At 42.5% G+C, this 16,203-nt stretch overlaps 1 protein-coding gene across 1 annotated transcript; it reads right to left on the bottom strand.

Moving 5' to 3' along the window:
- Window positions 1-2,525: 2,525 nt before the first annotated feature.
- On the bottom strand, window positions 2,526-14,888 carry mios (missing oocyte, meiosis regulator, homolog (Drosophila)). Its single transcript, XM_040118360.1, has 12 exons — window positions 14,733-14,888; window positions 13,119-13,985; window positions 12,467-12,956; window positions 11,562-11,660; window positions 11,124-11,378; window positions 8,167-8,336; window positions 7,411-7,476; window positions 7,092-7,250; window positions 5,852-6,004; window positions 4,655-4,859; window positions 4,242-4,371; window positions 2,526-3,346 (listed from the first exon to the last, which is right to left on the bottom strand). The coding sequence occupies exons 2-12, from the start codon at window positions 13,935-13,937 to the stop codon at window positions 3,256-3,258; spliced, it is 2,637 nt and encodes an 878-aa protein (XP_039974294.1). The 5' UTR covers window positions 13,938-13,985; window positions 14,733-14,888; the 3' UTR covers window positions 2,526-3,255.
- Between the last annotated feature and the right edge of the window lie 1,315 nt (window positions 14,889-16,203).

Here is a 16,203-nt window from a genome sequence, read left to right as displayed (position 1 = left end):
CAATGTGTTATCAGTATGGGCAAAGTTTTCGGTGAAAATTCAATGTATTACTCAAGAATATCACCTGCATAGTGTATTTCACAGATATTACAGTATAATATACTACTGAATAAATATTACATTTACAGCTAATAAGGACATGACACAATCTGTCCAAAAGATCCATTAGAAACCATTCTGGTTTCTTTCTCAACAGCAAGGCTGGAAGTACCAAATGGGGCCCAACAAGGCCTGGTTTTATTCCATATCATTTGGGTCTACAAAATTTGATTCATGGCAAATTTGTGTCCTACGTCCTAAGTCCTCCAACCTCCATCTTGTGGCCCAGTTTTAAAGAGGGGTCCTGTGTCAAAATCTAGTGTCAAGACTTTTATTTATTTATTTATGTTTATATATTGTGCTTCAAATTGCTTCCATTTTTTTTTTGTCAAGTAATTCACACACAGAAAATCTGGGGAAAGGTAGTATTATTCAACTATAGGGGAAATGTAAGGCTGCAACCATCAGTTATTTTCATTATCAATACGTCTGACAATTATTTTCTTAATCGATCGATTGATTGTTCAGTGTATAAATGTCTGAAAATAGTGAAAAACAACAGATGAAGAACAGTCAAAAACCCATAAATGTTGAGTGCACAGTCATAGAAAACAGGGGAAACTGTCCAATATTCATATTTGCGAAGATAGCAACAGTGAATTTTTGGCAATTTTGCTTAAAAATGACTGAAACGATTAATCAATCAACAAAATTGTTGCCAATCAGTTTTTTTACTGTCAAGTATCTATTTGATTACTGAACTAATCGTTTCAGGATTTAGGGTGCCTGGGGAAATAATGACACTGCCATAAGCAGTGGGGGTCAATTAAGGCCCAATGATGAATTCCTGCCCCCGGGCCCCTTAGACAGTTAATCTGGCCAGGCCCAGCAGAGGAGTTTACCCAGTTGTCATGGAAATGCAGGTGTTCACTTTCCTTCTTTTCATTGACCACCACTAATCGACCTCGTCAAGTGAATTATTACATTATCCATACAATATTTATTCCAGTATTGTATACAAAGTTTACATAACATTTTGACCCATAAATAGACACTACACTAAATGTTGTCGTCAATTGGTTGTTTTTATTAGCGCTGTAAGGATTAGTAGATTCATCATTTAGTACGTCGACAGAAAAATAATCTTAAACTATTTTGACAGTCGAATAATCGTTTCAATCATTTTTCGATAAAAAATAATTTAAAAAAATTGCCAAATATTTTCTGGTTCCAGCCTCTCAAAATAGATTTTCTGATTCTGATTCATACTGTGGTGAGACTGCTGGTCAACCAATGTTGTTCAAGGTAAAAAGTCCATTTCAGTCTCACGTTTTAAGCCAAAATGGACCGGAATTCTTTTAAAGATATAGAAATCTGAACATCTACAATTAGATGACAACTGGGTAAATATGAATATATGACTGAAAGTTCCAGATCAGCTACTAATGGGCCTTGTGGTGAGACTGACATGTCAACTGCTGTATCCAAGATCAAGAATGAGTTCATACGGAGTTTTATTGCTTGTCGATATCTGAGGCCCACGTTTTATTGTTTTTGCTAGTGTCCATCCTCCAGCCTTAACTGATGGTCTGTGATTCTGTGGGAGTTCCCATGGGAGAATAATGTGTAACTCAATGCGTTTATGCAAAGGCCGAGTACACACATGACAGAAGACCCACGCCATCTGTGTCTATGAAACGTGATAATGTAAAAATAAACCATGTAAACGTATGGAAAACACCCCATTCAGCAGTGCTCCAATTTGTCAGTCGGAATTTATTTAAAAGGCAAACACAAGAAACACTGAAAGGATGAAATTCCAGCCACTCTGTTTTTCGGGACGCTACACGGCTCGCCAATTTGTCAGCTCCACTCCAAAATAGTTCACAAAAGGGCATGCAGGCCTATAAAACCTCCCACACCGGGAAGAGATCTTGATGAAAGCAGCATACAGTAGCTCCTGTACCCCCCCCCTCGGACTCCTCCTCCTCCCTACTCCATGACTAAGTGATTTAGCCAGCTCTGGTGCAGGCCGCCTCTCACTTACAATGCCTCCCTGGGTTAGTGACAGAGCGGGGAGGGTGGCAGAGAAAGAGAGAAAAAACCATTTACAATGCGGCTTACACACGGCAGTCCCCCCGCAGACGGCGCCCATCCTTGGATTGATGTGTGGTATGCATAGTTTTTGGGTGCAATTTGGGTACCAGAGAGAGGGAGAAAGAAAGAGAGGGCAAGTCTGTGTATGTCGGAGGGTGTACGAGGGGGGGTACGGGGCTCAGGCTGTCTGTTCTCTCGCACTCTCTTTGAGTCAATAGTGTTCCGGCAGCTGAGGTTCTTTATGAGGGGAACAATCTGGAGGGTCTTGTCAGAGTGCCGAGCAGCTGCTGTTTTCTGGGGAGCTTCTTTCATGGGCCACAGGCCTGGAGTGGGCTGGTGAATACAGATGCACCCTCCCACCCTCCTCCTCCTCCTCCTCCTCCTCCTCCTCCCCACCCAACACCCCGACCTTTTCCAATTCCTCATCCTCTCCCCCCAAAATCAACCCCTCGCACTGGAAGCCCTCCCACACAATGCCAGATGAACAGTGGCACAGAGGAACATGAAGAGAGCAAGAGAGTTTTGTTATTGTGCGCTACCCTCTACTTCGTCACCCAGGGTACCATCCTTCACCCCGAACAATGCTTTCATGAGGTATGTGAAGATCCTTTCATAAGACAAACACAGACGTTAAATAGCGTATTAAAACACAAGCCACAAAATATAGCTCAGACATATTGGCACCTGTGTTCACATCTTTACAACCTGATGAGTGAGTGGACATTGGATTTTTCTAATAGATCACAATAAAACCATGAGCCTGATTCAGGTTAGAATGGAAGAGGCCGATTACAGCAGAGCCTCTTGTATTTCTCCTGAGTGGGATTTTCATTAGCAGAGCAGTGAGTTTGCATTTGCTCCCTTTCCGTCATTGCTTCGGTGAGTCAGATCAGTAACACGCTCTGCCTCCCTTCTTCATATAGGGCTCTGTTACAACGTTACATTCACTAGACTATACTTAACAGTATTTCATTCTATTCAAGCAGCCACTTCATAGAAGGCCACTGCTGTCACCCTTTGTCCCTTGCCCAGTTGTCGGCGTGGCGAGTGCAGCCGTGAACCTGCACTGGTTGGCTTTGGGCTGGTGTTTGGCTTCAGAGTCCGACAGGCTCCTCCTGTTTAGCTGCTGTCTGAAGGCACCAGGTTGCCTGTGGTGTCCAGCTGCATGCATTTGCATGTACAAGCCGACACTGGGCACTCTGTGTGGTCTCTGTAATAGACACACGGAGGTCAGTCTAGAAAGAAACTACCTGTAGACAAGAAGCAATGTTTGAACTACAGATAACACCGAAGTTTGTACATTTTGGCCACAAGACTATAGAAGGGCATGGCAGGTCAGTGTACCTTCCATTCATTAGACTGTCGATTCTGAAAATTAAAAAAAAAGAAATTTTGAAACGAACGAAATGGTTTGTAGGAATACGGCTCGAATTTCTGTATTTTTATTTAGTAGCCCAGAAATAGAACAAAGCACAGAACAAAGGTCAAGCAAAGAGGGTTTTGCCCGCAGGCATATTATTTCTACCCGACATTACCTTGTCTGTGACAGGTAACTATGGGCCTCTGTTTAAGGAAAACAAGAGGATTAGCTTAACTCTCCAAGAGGATGCAGCGATCGCCTCCTAATCAACCAGTTTATACTGGAAAAGGGAGTCATCCCTCTTTAGCAGGATCCCAACATGGACAAAACTTAGCAGCATTACATTTACCTTTGCATTTAAGTGAAAGGTAATAAAGAGCAGTAGTGACTTTTTATAGATCAACAGAATTACTTTCTCTTCCACTACTAAAACAGGTTTAAACAGGACCTCTAGTGAACACAGGAGTTACTGGTGACCATACTATAATCTGTAGACCTCCCTTTTTATCTTCGAAAATAGTCCCCTTTTGCATTTTGTACAGATGGAAAATCGACTTTTGCATTTGACCAGTTATGTAAAAGTACTTAAAATGAGAAATTTTATGTCAGGCCTCGTTTTCCGTTGTTTGATTTTTGTTTCAGAACCAGAAATCGAATGAACAGAAGGTACATGGAACTTAGCAGCAACCTTGCTCACGTGTCTAAAAGTCAACTACACATGTGCAGCATTTAGTGAGAGTCCCACCTGAACCAGCTGAGCATGTGGCCAGCGTGGCCACCGTGTCGGCAGTTGTGACACCAGGTGAACCAGTTGTTGAACTGAGCAAGTTTGTTCTCCCTGGTCAAGTCAACCTTCTCATCTGACTTCCCAGTTCCTGCCAAAAAAAAAAAAAAAATTTGTCCATGAGTCAATATTAACAATCAATAAAATCAACGATGGTATAAGTGACATTACTGCGATGAGGAACCTGGATTGGCTGCTGCACTTCCAGGTGCAACTGCCCCTTAATGCTGATCAAAGTCCACATATTCTCCCCTGCAAATGCTAAGGTAAGTATCATAGCCACTTACGCTGATCCAAGATGTGTTCCTGTTATTGTATTATTGTCTTACTATCAGCCGAGCATCTGTTAACACACTCCACACGGGGCAGTTTACCTGGGCAATTGGAAACGGGTGTGCCCATGTTCATGAGGCAGAGGGCACAGCGTGGCAGCGGTTTCCTGCAGCCAGGGCAACTGGTGACTTTTGACTTGGTGGGCGAGCCGCTGACACCGTACTGACTGAAGCCGCGGCCCTGGTGAGGCATCGCCGAGCAGCTGTATGAAATGGACTTCCCGCAGAAGTTGCAGCTCACAAACACCTGCCGTGCAAGAGCAAACACAAAGGTCAGTTGATAAGGACCGGTGGTAAAACCAACATGAAAGTAAAACCAACAAGCACATGCTCACCAGCTGTCTGGACATCATTTTTTAAGGGAGAGAGAGAGATAAGTATAAGATAATACAGCAATAATCCCAGCATGCTTAACTCCGATTATTAGAATGTTAAGAAGTGCCAGGTTTTGTTTGCAGCACCAGGCTACGCATAAAAAACATTTTTAGCATTAGGCTCTATAAAAAGTATAGCGAAGCAGAGTATATGTCGTGTCTGGAACAGATTTCGTCAACGTAAAAGGAGAAAACTGAATGGCACACAGACTTTGTTACAAGAACTGGAGAGCACAGCTGTGGATGATGTGGATTCTGTAATAAAGCGTCCTATTTTGTTACGAGGGTATTAATGTCTAAGACAGTAAACGGACAGACTGCTTTGCATTTGCCAGTGCCATATCATGTCAGAGCCAGGAGAGTGTCAGTTTATGTCAGGACAATGTATTGCTGTTTCACTGAGACAACAAACATGCGCTTCTGGTACGTTTATCAGACCTAGCCAGTAACCTATAAGGACTGATATTATCAGAGGCAAGTATTTATGGCTGCAACTTATGCAACTTATTTTCATTAACAATACATCTGTTTGTTATTTTTGATTAATTGTTTACTCTTGTTGAATAATGTCGGAAAATTTGTTTTTAAAAAAAAGTTCATCACAATTTCTCAGAGGAAAGAAGATATAACTCAAATCCCCTTTTTTTTTGGTCAAAACCCATTAATATTCACATTACAACGATAGTAAACAGAGACAAACCCTAACTTTTGAGAGCCCAGTGAAAGTTTGACATTTTCTGTTGATAAATAACTCAAACCATTAAATGATTAGCGACACTGTTGTCATTGTTTTGTCCATCAACTAATCAATACATTGTTTCAGCAATATACAGTTATTAAAAAATCCTCCCCTGACATTCGTTACCTGGGCTAACGGTTTGGAGCTGGGGTCCAGTTTGCCTCTATGGATGTCAAACTCGGCCCGTTTGTGCCAGAATCTCCACGCATCCAGCAGGTTGCGGTAGTTTTCTATCCAGCACTGGACTCGAGGGTCCTTCAACACTTCACCAGGGGAACCCTATAGGGAGAGATTTTTTTTTTTAATGCTTCGGCCCTTTTCATGTTTTCACTTTAGGTTTGGGTATAGCATGGGGACGCCAGCCACAGACACATATCAGCGAAAGTCTACTTGAAGAAAACAGCGAACAGCGACCTGTCTCCACAAGGCTCACCCTTCCTGCCTCTTCATGAAACCCATCCCTCTGGTGGAATGTGCATGTGATTTTGTGTACATATATAAGGTAAATGCATTTACTGTGCTCTATTCAGAAACAGGTTAGAGCAGGAAGAAAAAAAAAAAAAAAAAAAAATCAAACAAATCGAGATAGTTGGCACAGCGAAACGTTACAGACTTGTTCCACCACTTTAATTTCCTAATTATTTCTTTATAGAAACAAATTCTTAAGAGCAAGCAACTCCAATGAAGTTTGCTTTGTATTGTTACAGGAAGTGGCAAATATGTTAGGAATAACAGTTGTGACCTCTTAGAAACGAAGGGGCATGTTTCAGCATGTGCACTGATTTTTCTCAAAGGCTGCGATCAAAGAGACAGTTTCTTTCTGTCTTTGTTGCAGACTTGTACTTATTTCATTTAGGTTACTCATTAAACCCTGAATTTTGGGTCACTTCCTGTAGCTTACCGGGGCTTTGGTCTGTACTTTTAATCATAAGAACTCCCCCACGCAGTTTGCAAAGTTAAAACGCACTGTCCTCACCTTCCCTAATGAACCAAATTAAACGGTCATGGGGTCGGCAGTTAGGTTCAACCATGGGTCAGTTTTTCTTGCCTTGTTCAGTCGGGGCCCATGAAGTTTTACATGTGTGGTGGAGACGCAGGCATGTTTGCGCTCAATATTTTTATTTGCTTGAGTATTATTTCAATTACCTTATGATAAAAACTGATTTACAAAACAGTTTCAGGATCGTATCTGAGGAAAGTTATGTCATTTGTCCCATAAATTTGTTAGTGCTAGCTGAGTTACAGCGGATAACGTTTTCGTAAAACTCACTTGGCATAAAAAAAAAAAAAAAATCACTCCAATATGCGAACATATGTTCAAAGGTTTATTCGATAGGTTATACAGACATGTCTGTAGTATTTGTACCTTCAGCATGCAGAAGCTGGCAGTCTGGACGTCTCCAGTGTGGTCCACGTAGCTCTCCATAAGATCTACGCCATCTTTACTCAGCCCCGTCAGAAGGATGCCCTCAAGGTTGCCCGCCTCCTTCATCTCACTGGTTAGTTTGTCGATGTATCGGGGCAGCTGCAAATCCCCCAGACAGATCCAGTTTATCGACCACGTCATTCACTTATAACAAATTTCATCGGAAAAGGGTGTGACAGGGTATGGCATGTACACAACTACAATATGATATTATCGGGACATAGTGTGCTTTTAAAAGCTTGACTTTGTAGTGTGTTACCTGTGCGTCGCTGAGAAACATACAGGCAAAGGCAACTCGGTCCCGCACAGCGACACTGCTCTCATACTGAAACAGAGACGAAGAATTTCCCCTTGTCTTGTCATTTCCAATAAACATTTTTGGATCACATTATAGAAAAAAAAGTTTCAATTGACAATGTACTTCTAATATTCTGTACATAGAATATGAGGCTCTACATTGGCACTAAAAAAAACAAAACTTTGCTCCTAATTCTAAGTTTCTCTGCTCTGAGACACAGCTCTACAGGAAACCTATCATCTTTTACACCTGATCAATTCTGAAAACCAAGATGGGAGGAAACGAAGGCAAAACGACTGACTTAATGTTGTTATCATGGAGTCGTCTCTTTTGTCCAGGAAAAGGTCTACAGAGATAAATAAAACGTGACAGGAGCGGGCGGCCAGAATCTATTGCAGCTGAGGGAGGACAATGCAGAAACATGCATTGTTCTGGGCACTGGGTCATTCTCAATCAAGTGTTTTACGGCTAACAGCGCCGATGACGGAAATGTAAAACACATCTCTTCCTGTGCACCGCAGGATTTTTTCAATAAAGACCACTGGAGCATTACCTACCTGTTCAACACTGTGTCGAGAATATGTAAAGGATTTTATGAAGTGAAAACAAAACGGCTACTGTTCAGTGAGAAAAGAGTGCCAATGAAAATGTCAGAACTGGGTGTTTACTGTTCACTAACTAGCTTTCGAAAGTCCATGATATTTAGAGATACAATACCAGCACGCCATCATAGGCACCGGGCTCACTGGTGAGAAAGGCAAACATGACGCAGAGGTAAGGGTTCTTCAGCTGCAGCCTTAGAGAGCTGCACATCTCCCTCCACAGGGAGGCCTTCTCATCGGTGTAGCCTGACAGAGCCATGGCAACCACATTCAGGTTCAGGTCACCTGTGAGTAACAAGGAGTCAGAGGAGCAGATTCATTTACAATCCGCAGATTCTTTACCGTAAGTGCAGCACTGTGGTCGGACAAAGACCGCATCTAAACGGAACGTTTTTTCCACCCAGAGGACGGAGCATCTGAGACAATTGTTCAAGATGATCCAGTTTTGTTTCTCAATGAAAAAAAACACTCGGCTGTCAGTTTACTGGGAACACCCAGCTAAAACTAATGCACTGTAATAAAACAGCCCTGCAATAAATCCTCCCTTGATGAAGGTTTCAATGTTCAGTTGTTGTTGAAACTGTGTTGAAGAGGTGTTTATTCAACTGTGTGATCATTTTGGAGAAGGCAGTCTGTGGAGCTGCTGAACTGCACTGCATTATGTTGACAGGTGTTCCTATTATTTTGGCACCCCATTCAAAACAATGAGGGAAGACACAGTAATTACTTTATAAGGCCTTTGTTTAAAGGTTAGCTCCCTTTTAAAACAGCTCCATCTCTGTTTGGTCATGTTGCAGCCTTTATCGGGGAGTAGCATTAAAACAAAACTGAGGAAAAAGATATAAAAAAAGATTCAAAAACTGAAGAGTTCCTTAAATCCCTTTCTCTTTCCAGAGGTACAGACAGTGTCTTTGGAAGAAAGAGATAAATGTAGGTTCTCTTTGATGGCTGCGTATATTTTAACAGTATAACACGTGTTAATGAAGGATTTCAAAGGCCAAAGTGATGTAAAACTCATTCAGTCACTGTTTCAGTGTCAGTCATTTAAAGGAGAAGTTCGACATTTTGGGGAATACACTTATTCGCTCTCTTGTTGAGAATTAGTTGAGAGGATTGATACCACTGTCAGGTCTGTATGGTAAATATGAAGCTACAGCCAGCAGCCAGCTTTAGGAATTACACTTGCTCTTTTTCTTTTCGAGAGTTAGATGAGAAGATTAATATCACTTTCCCATGCGTCTGCTAAGTAGGAAGCCAGGTGACACCAGTTGGAAACACACAGCATAATTCTATCCAAAGGTTAAAAAAAAAAAAAAAAACCCACCTACTAGCTGATCTAAAGCTCACTAATTAACATGTTAAAACCAAAATGTTGCTCTTTTTTATGCCTGTTTTTGTTTTTTTTTCTTTAACCTTTGGAAAGGCAGGCTAGCTGTTTCCGCCTGTTTCCAGTTTTTATGCTGAGTTAAGCTTAGCATAAAGCTGGCTGTAGCTTCTTATTGAGCAGAAAGACACGAGTGACATTAAGCTTCTCATCCAACTCTCAAAAAGACTGAGAAAAAAGGTGTAATTCCCTAAAATGTCAAACTATTCCTTAAGCATTAAACTTACAGCAAATCTAAACTGGCTTTTTTCTGCCAAAGTAACAAAGGCAGTTTACTACAAATCGTTTTCATTCCAGATTATTACCTCATGGTATATCCCACTAAATGTGTGAAAAGAAACAGGCTGGGAACATGTCAAACTAAACCGCTATCCAAAATGTTCACATGTTTATGTAAGTGTGTAGCTGACGACCAGTACATTAGGTCAGAGCTGCTGTTTGAGAAAGAACACTGTAACTGCTGAGAAGGTTCTGTTGACATGCCTTATCTAATGAATCACCCCATCAGTCATGCTCAGGAAACCCTCATTAGAATACACAGCAGAAAAACATTTGACCTACATTGGTGGAATTTTTCTTGGTCAAGACGTGTGTAAACAAGAGCCTTCGCTCTCAATTTCCATTAAACCTCAGTGTGAACAACACTGCAGCTGATAGAGGATGAGTGTTCTGTGAAAAACAAGGTTCTTCTGCTGCAGTTACATTTCTGAAATTCCTTGAGACCTTAATTTCATTTGATTTGATTTGAAGATTTTGGTTGGTATTTAACACGATTCACGCCAATTCATCTTGTTACATATCACTCTACAAAGATTTTTATTCACAGCAACACGTATTAAAATATTATGAAAAGGCTCTCAAGGAAAATAAATCCCTTTATGACTTACTCGTTTAAAATCTTTTCCACATTTCTGAGCAGTTTTTGTACTGAATTATGCGAATGCATTTTCTACACGCTCTAGGCCTGTGCAGGAGCCTTGAGTTGACAAAAGCTATAGTAAATATTGCTTACTTAATTTCCTGTCGAAGCAGCGTGACATTACAAAGGACAAGAAAGCGGAAGCAGATCACTGTGAAGTGTAAAACAATGGGATGTCAGAGAGGTAAAAATGCAATCTAAAAGTCTGTGATCATTTAGTTGGTTGGAATTTTTACATTTTTTACACGACATAATTTAGGGGAAAAAAGCAAAACACGTAAGACCAAGCGTATTATTAGAATAGTCGATTAATAATTAATTAATTAATAATTGATTAACCAATTTTAAGCAAAAATGCCAAATGTTTGACAGTTCCAGGTTGTGAAATGTGAGAATCTGTTGCTTTTCTTGGTCTTATATCATTGTAAATTAAGTATTTTGAGGATTTGGACTGTTAGTCTGAGAAAAAGACTAGACAGTGGATGATGTGATGCTCTTGGATATCGTGATAAGTATTTTACACTGTTTCCCAATGTTTTCTAGACTGACGGTTAATCAAGTAAATGATCACCAGTCACAGTCCTAATGCACATAAATTAGATGATATAAATTCGTCTCAATTTTAAAACGACAACACCACAATTGCAATAATGTGTTTGATCTGAAGCATTCCTCTCTCCTGTCAACACTTGGTTTCAAAGACGCACCTGCTTCCTGTCCCTCTGCTCTCCCTTCACCCTCCCGCCTTCCACAGAGCTGCAGCGCTCACCCTTCTCAGCAGTGGCTCCCTTGTTGAGGATCTGGATGGCCCGGCGGATGTCCAGGTTGAACAGAGCGACGGCAGCCGCCCGCTCCCACTCACGTTCCTGCTCCAGTGATCGCAGGAAGTTCTCCACGTCGATTTCAGGACCCCGGCTAATCCAGCCACAGAGACGCAGGGCGAGGCAGCGCTCCTCGCTGTGGTACCGCGGCAAATCTGTCTGGCGGTCCGAGCCGCTCCAACACCTGCGGCTCTCTGTTGTGCCTAGGTTGACGAGAAAGACATACACACAACATCAAATTTTGCGATGTGCTATCAATGCAGGGCAACACAAATCTTAAAATGTCTGCAAATGCTATTTAAGCAATGTGAGATTCTTCTTGACAAAGACAACTTCATCGTATTATATTTTCAGGTGGTCAGACGGTCAGTTGGTCAGTTTCTTACCTGAGCTGGTCTTGACAATGTTCTTGATACCAGAGTAGACAACAGACTGTTTGTTCCCCTGCAGTTTCAGCTCCATATCTTCTGCACACTGCTTCATATGTGATATTTATATAGGAATGATAACTGCCATTGCAACAATGTCCAATGAGGGCACGAAAAATGTCAGATCAAGGACGAGAGTCACAATGTCACATTAATTCATTTCAAACTGAACCAAGGGAGGAGAGAAGAAACTGCTCTCTCCGAAGAATGGACAAAATCCAGACAATTTTTCTTTTACAGATTAACATCCAAACAATAATTAGTGCTGACTATAGAAGATTTCCACTTTTCTTGTCTGGGATATATGCAGGTTTTGGTTCCTAAATAACATAGTTATTTTAAAATAACCCACCAGCCTCTACTCAAAAAAACTACCTTTGTGATATACTAGATATTACAAGTCCTTGGAGGAGATGATTATCGGAGGGATGTTTTCAACCTCAGCCCCAATTTATTTTCATCGCATCTTTCTACAAACAAATTGTACACCATCAGAATAATTTCAAAGGTGCTACAAGCACACAATAAATCTGGTCACAGTGGCTCTTATAGTAATCTGTTTATGTACATTTAAATTACATTTATTAATAAAATTCTATAGCTATCATTTACAATAACATTATCTAGAGCTCTGGTCAAACGCTTGTTCTCCACGCCTGACCAGTTGCCTGTAAAAAAGGAGAAATAAACGCTGGATAAGGAGGACTACTAAGGCACAACTACAGAACACAGCATCTTTGCATAGTATCTTTTTGAGGAGTATCATTACCTCGCCAATGTTAATAATACCAACAATAAAATGACTAAAGAGTTACTACTCCACTAAGCAGGCTTTTCCACCACTTCGTGATCATAAAGGATATAGAACAGATCTAACCACAAAGACTTGAGCTGGGGATCGTTTCCCCCAGCAAGCAGGTGGTTTCTCCACACCTGGACGGTATCGTGCCCGTACCTGGACTGAGCCCTCTGCCTCATTTTAGTGGCGATGTCCTTCTCAATCATGCTCTCCACTCCATCAGCCCCATCCTCGACACAGTCGTACAGGTGTCTGCCGCACGCCCACATGAGTGAGGTGGTGGAGCTCCAGGCCAGTGAGATGCGTTCAAACACGGTGAAGTCAGTCATGACGCGGTTGGCTGCGGACACCACTACCATGCGGTTCTGAGAGGACGGGTGCCAAGCAAAGCTGCCGATCTGGCTTTCACAGGGCTGCACGCTTCGCTCGATGATGGTGGGCTCCGTCTCATCACCGATAGGCGTAGGAGTGTGTTGCATGTCATAAAGGCGGATGATGTTGCTGTCACGTGTCAGAGTGGCCAGCAGGCCGGTACGAGTTGGACACCAAGCCACCTGAAAATGATATCACTTAATTAACCACCAGCTTTCTGCCTACAAAATCTAATGTACCATTATATTACAGATTAACTACATCTTCACAATCCAAAAAAAGCAACACAATTCTCAGGCCACGTGAACATTAGCTCATCTACCCCAAATCAAAACCCTTTATACCTTGGCGAGTGGTTTCGGCTGCTCAGTGAGTGTCAGCACAGGCTTCTCAAACTTCCTCAGATCCCAGATGGCCACCTGGCCCTCAAAGAAGGAAGCCACGCGGTCATGGAAGTGTGGATCGACTGTCACCCCCTGGATGGCCTTGGTATTGACAAATGTTTTCTGGCTCGTGTTTCTCAGGTCAAATATTGCAAGGTTCCGGTGCATGCCAGCCAACAGCAGCTTGGGGTCACGAAGCAGCCAGCAGAGAGACAGGCAAGCATCATTCTGGCCTAGCTCATATAGGGGTTTGGTCACTACTGTGCTAGAGTCCAAATCCACAGATGAGAGACGATTCTTCTCAGCTGCTACACTCGCCTCTGGGGAAAACTTACTACTGATGTCCCATATGAGAACAGAGAAGTCTGCTCTGTGCTTGTCCAGCCCAGCAGCCAGCAAGTTGCTGTCCACAGGGTTCCAGGCTAAAGTGTTACATTGGCGGGCATGCTTGGGCACAAACTCTTTCCCCACCAGCTCCTTACATGTGGAGTTGTGGCTCTGGCCCAAGCTGGTGAGCACCACCCTGCCATTAGCTTGGCCCACGGCAAGTAAACACTCAGGCTCATGTTTCGGGTACCAGGCCACACACTTCATGTAAGGGGTGTCAGAGTTAATTGCTAGTAAAGTAGCAGCAGTTTCTTCAGAGAGTGGGAGTGTGCCCGCCTTGGTTTCTGCGCTGCCCACAGGTCCAATACGGTACAGTCCCAGCTCAGAGTCACAGATGACATAGCGGTCGGGGTGGTGGGGGGACCACAGGATGTCTGGCTTTGAGCCACTCATGATTCAGAAGCAGCTAGAAGGGTCTCAAAGGAATCTGATTTCTACAACCTGGGAATAGGACAGATGGACACAGAAATGAACACACCGATAAGCACTAGTTAAACCACATACAAACACTTGCTGTCATTCATAAAAACTGTATGTAAGTGTATAACTGGACCAAGTGGAAACAATGGCAACAAAGTTGTGAATGCTGAAAAACAACTTCTGATTGGATTTGTGGATTAATTTCTTGTTATACAATGACATCACCTAGATGTCATTGTTTACCGTCATTTAAACCAAATACATATACGTGACACAGTCAGCGAAGTCTGTCCCGTTGTTTCCTGCCCGATTGTATTCATCTGCTCATTTGTCTGGCTGTTTTAACTTAGATTTAAAAACCCGACCAAGGACGCGGTCTTCAGACCAGCTTCAGCCGGACCCCCTGTGTACATTACATCTGTTGTAGCGCTCATCTGTTTGTAACAGTGTTTAACTGCACGGTCACCTTGCTGCAATGGACGGAGGCTGGACACCACACAGCATTCAGAAGTCCTCTAAATGTGTTAAAGTAACGGTATCGTGTAAACCAGTTAAACGGTTCATGAAAACGTGTGCGTTTTCCGGAGCTTTGAGTCAGTCATAGCGGTTACAACTAAAGTTTGAAGTTTGTTGACATGCTAGCTCGACTAAGCTAATGCTAAAACTTGAAGGGCGGGATAAAACATGACCATTTAGCTGGAGCCGATTGAGCTAGCAGCCGAGAACACTTACGCTACATAACCATATTGACGACGGCGTATTACTTACACACACAGAGAGGGTCTAAATGAGCGACCGAGTTACGATTTGACATACACATGTCGGGCAGGGACTCAACTTCGAGCCCGACATATTGTTGTGTGTTGCACCAAAACACGTCCGTGCGAAAAAGGAAGCTCGGCTGCTCCGAGTTCCGGTTACGCTTGGGAGGCGGTTTACCACCAGAGGGTGCCGTAACCAAGATGAAATGGAAAATACACGAGGGGGAGAGCAACGGTGTACATTTAAATCCACTCGCAATGGCACACAGCTCGCCAGAGTAATTTACATAATCGAATAAATTTGGCTGATTATTTGAAAATCCGTGATTTTCACGGAAAGTGACCAACTGGCACTGGCACATCACAAGTAGGCTACGACAAGCACTATCACTATTACTACTATTACTACTACTGCTACTCCTACTACTACTACTTAAAACGAGGTCAATTTTTTCGCCGTGCGTGGGAATCATACTACAACTCATCTGGTTCTCCCATTAGTGGGCGGGAGTGGAAAAGTAAAATAACCTCATTCGGGACCTTTGCGCACAGCATCCAAACAATCTCCAGGCGTAACAGCTCAAAACACCGACGGGGAGGCGGAATGAAAACTGTATCAAACCTCCCAACTTGTGCAAAAAGGGGCACAGGTAGTCGGTTCATGAGAAGAAGAAGTCATGGGTTGCCCCTGACGGCAAAACCACCGTAATGCCCCTTTAATATTCCTACATTGTAGTGTAGGGTACTTTATTTTGATAAGTAACTATGCTGGTGTCAGTTTAGAGATTTCTTCTCTGTGGTGGCTTTGCCTATTGTAATTTATCTACACTGCTCTAATCGTCCAATAAAAAATTCCCACAGGAACTTAACGTGTCTGTGAACAGGAGAGTCAGGACAATAGTCAGTCCCTGCGGTCAGTCATCAAGCACTGAACTGGACCAGCGCAGAAAATTTTGGAGCGGCCCCAGAGCCTCCGGCTACACACACAGCACATCAGCTCATCTGATGGTCCTCACTTTCCCTCAGCCCGGTTTAAAGAGACCTGATTCCGCGGCGAAATGCCTCCCAAAGAGCCGCAGCTGGCTGGACTACAAGCACTGCCTGCAGCTAAATGAGATTCTAGGTAAAAGACTTCACAACTCTTTTGCATGCACTCAACATATATTTATTTGTGGTGTCATGTTGCAGTTTGAGTTGAACAGCTTTAATGCGTGTACTGCAGCTCAGACAAGTAATTGTGTCCATGTAGTCAAATAAGGCAGAATCTTCTTGACATTTAAAGACGCTCACTTACTGTAGATAAACTCAGTTTCATTACATATTATCTAAAGGCTGCAGTTTTTGAAACTTATTTAGACTAATCAGTATTTGCACAGATTATTCTGGCTTCAGATACATTTACATATTGGCATGCTAATATCGCAGGGATTTTATAAAGTACATTATCACAGATACATGGAACTCAGGATCATCAGGGA

The sequence above is a fragment of the Xiphias gladius genome, chromosome 22, assembly GCF_016859285.1.
Source record: "Xiphias gladius isolate SHS-SW01 ecotype Sanya breed wild chromosome 22, ASM1685928v1, whole genome shotgun sequence".
Taxonomy (NCBI): Eukaryota; Metazoa; Chordata; class Actinopteri; order Istiophoriformes; family Xiphiidae; genus Xiphias; species Xiphias gladius.
This window is presented reverse-complemented; position numbering and strand designations above follow the sequence as displayed.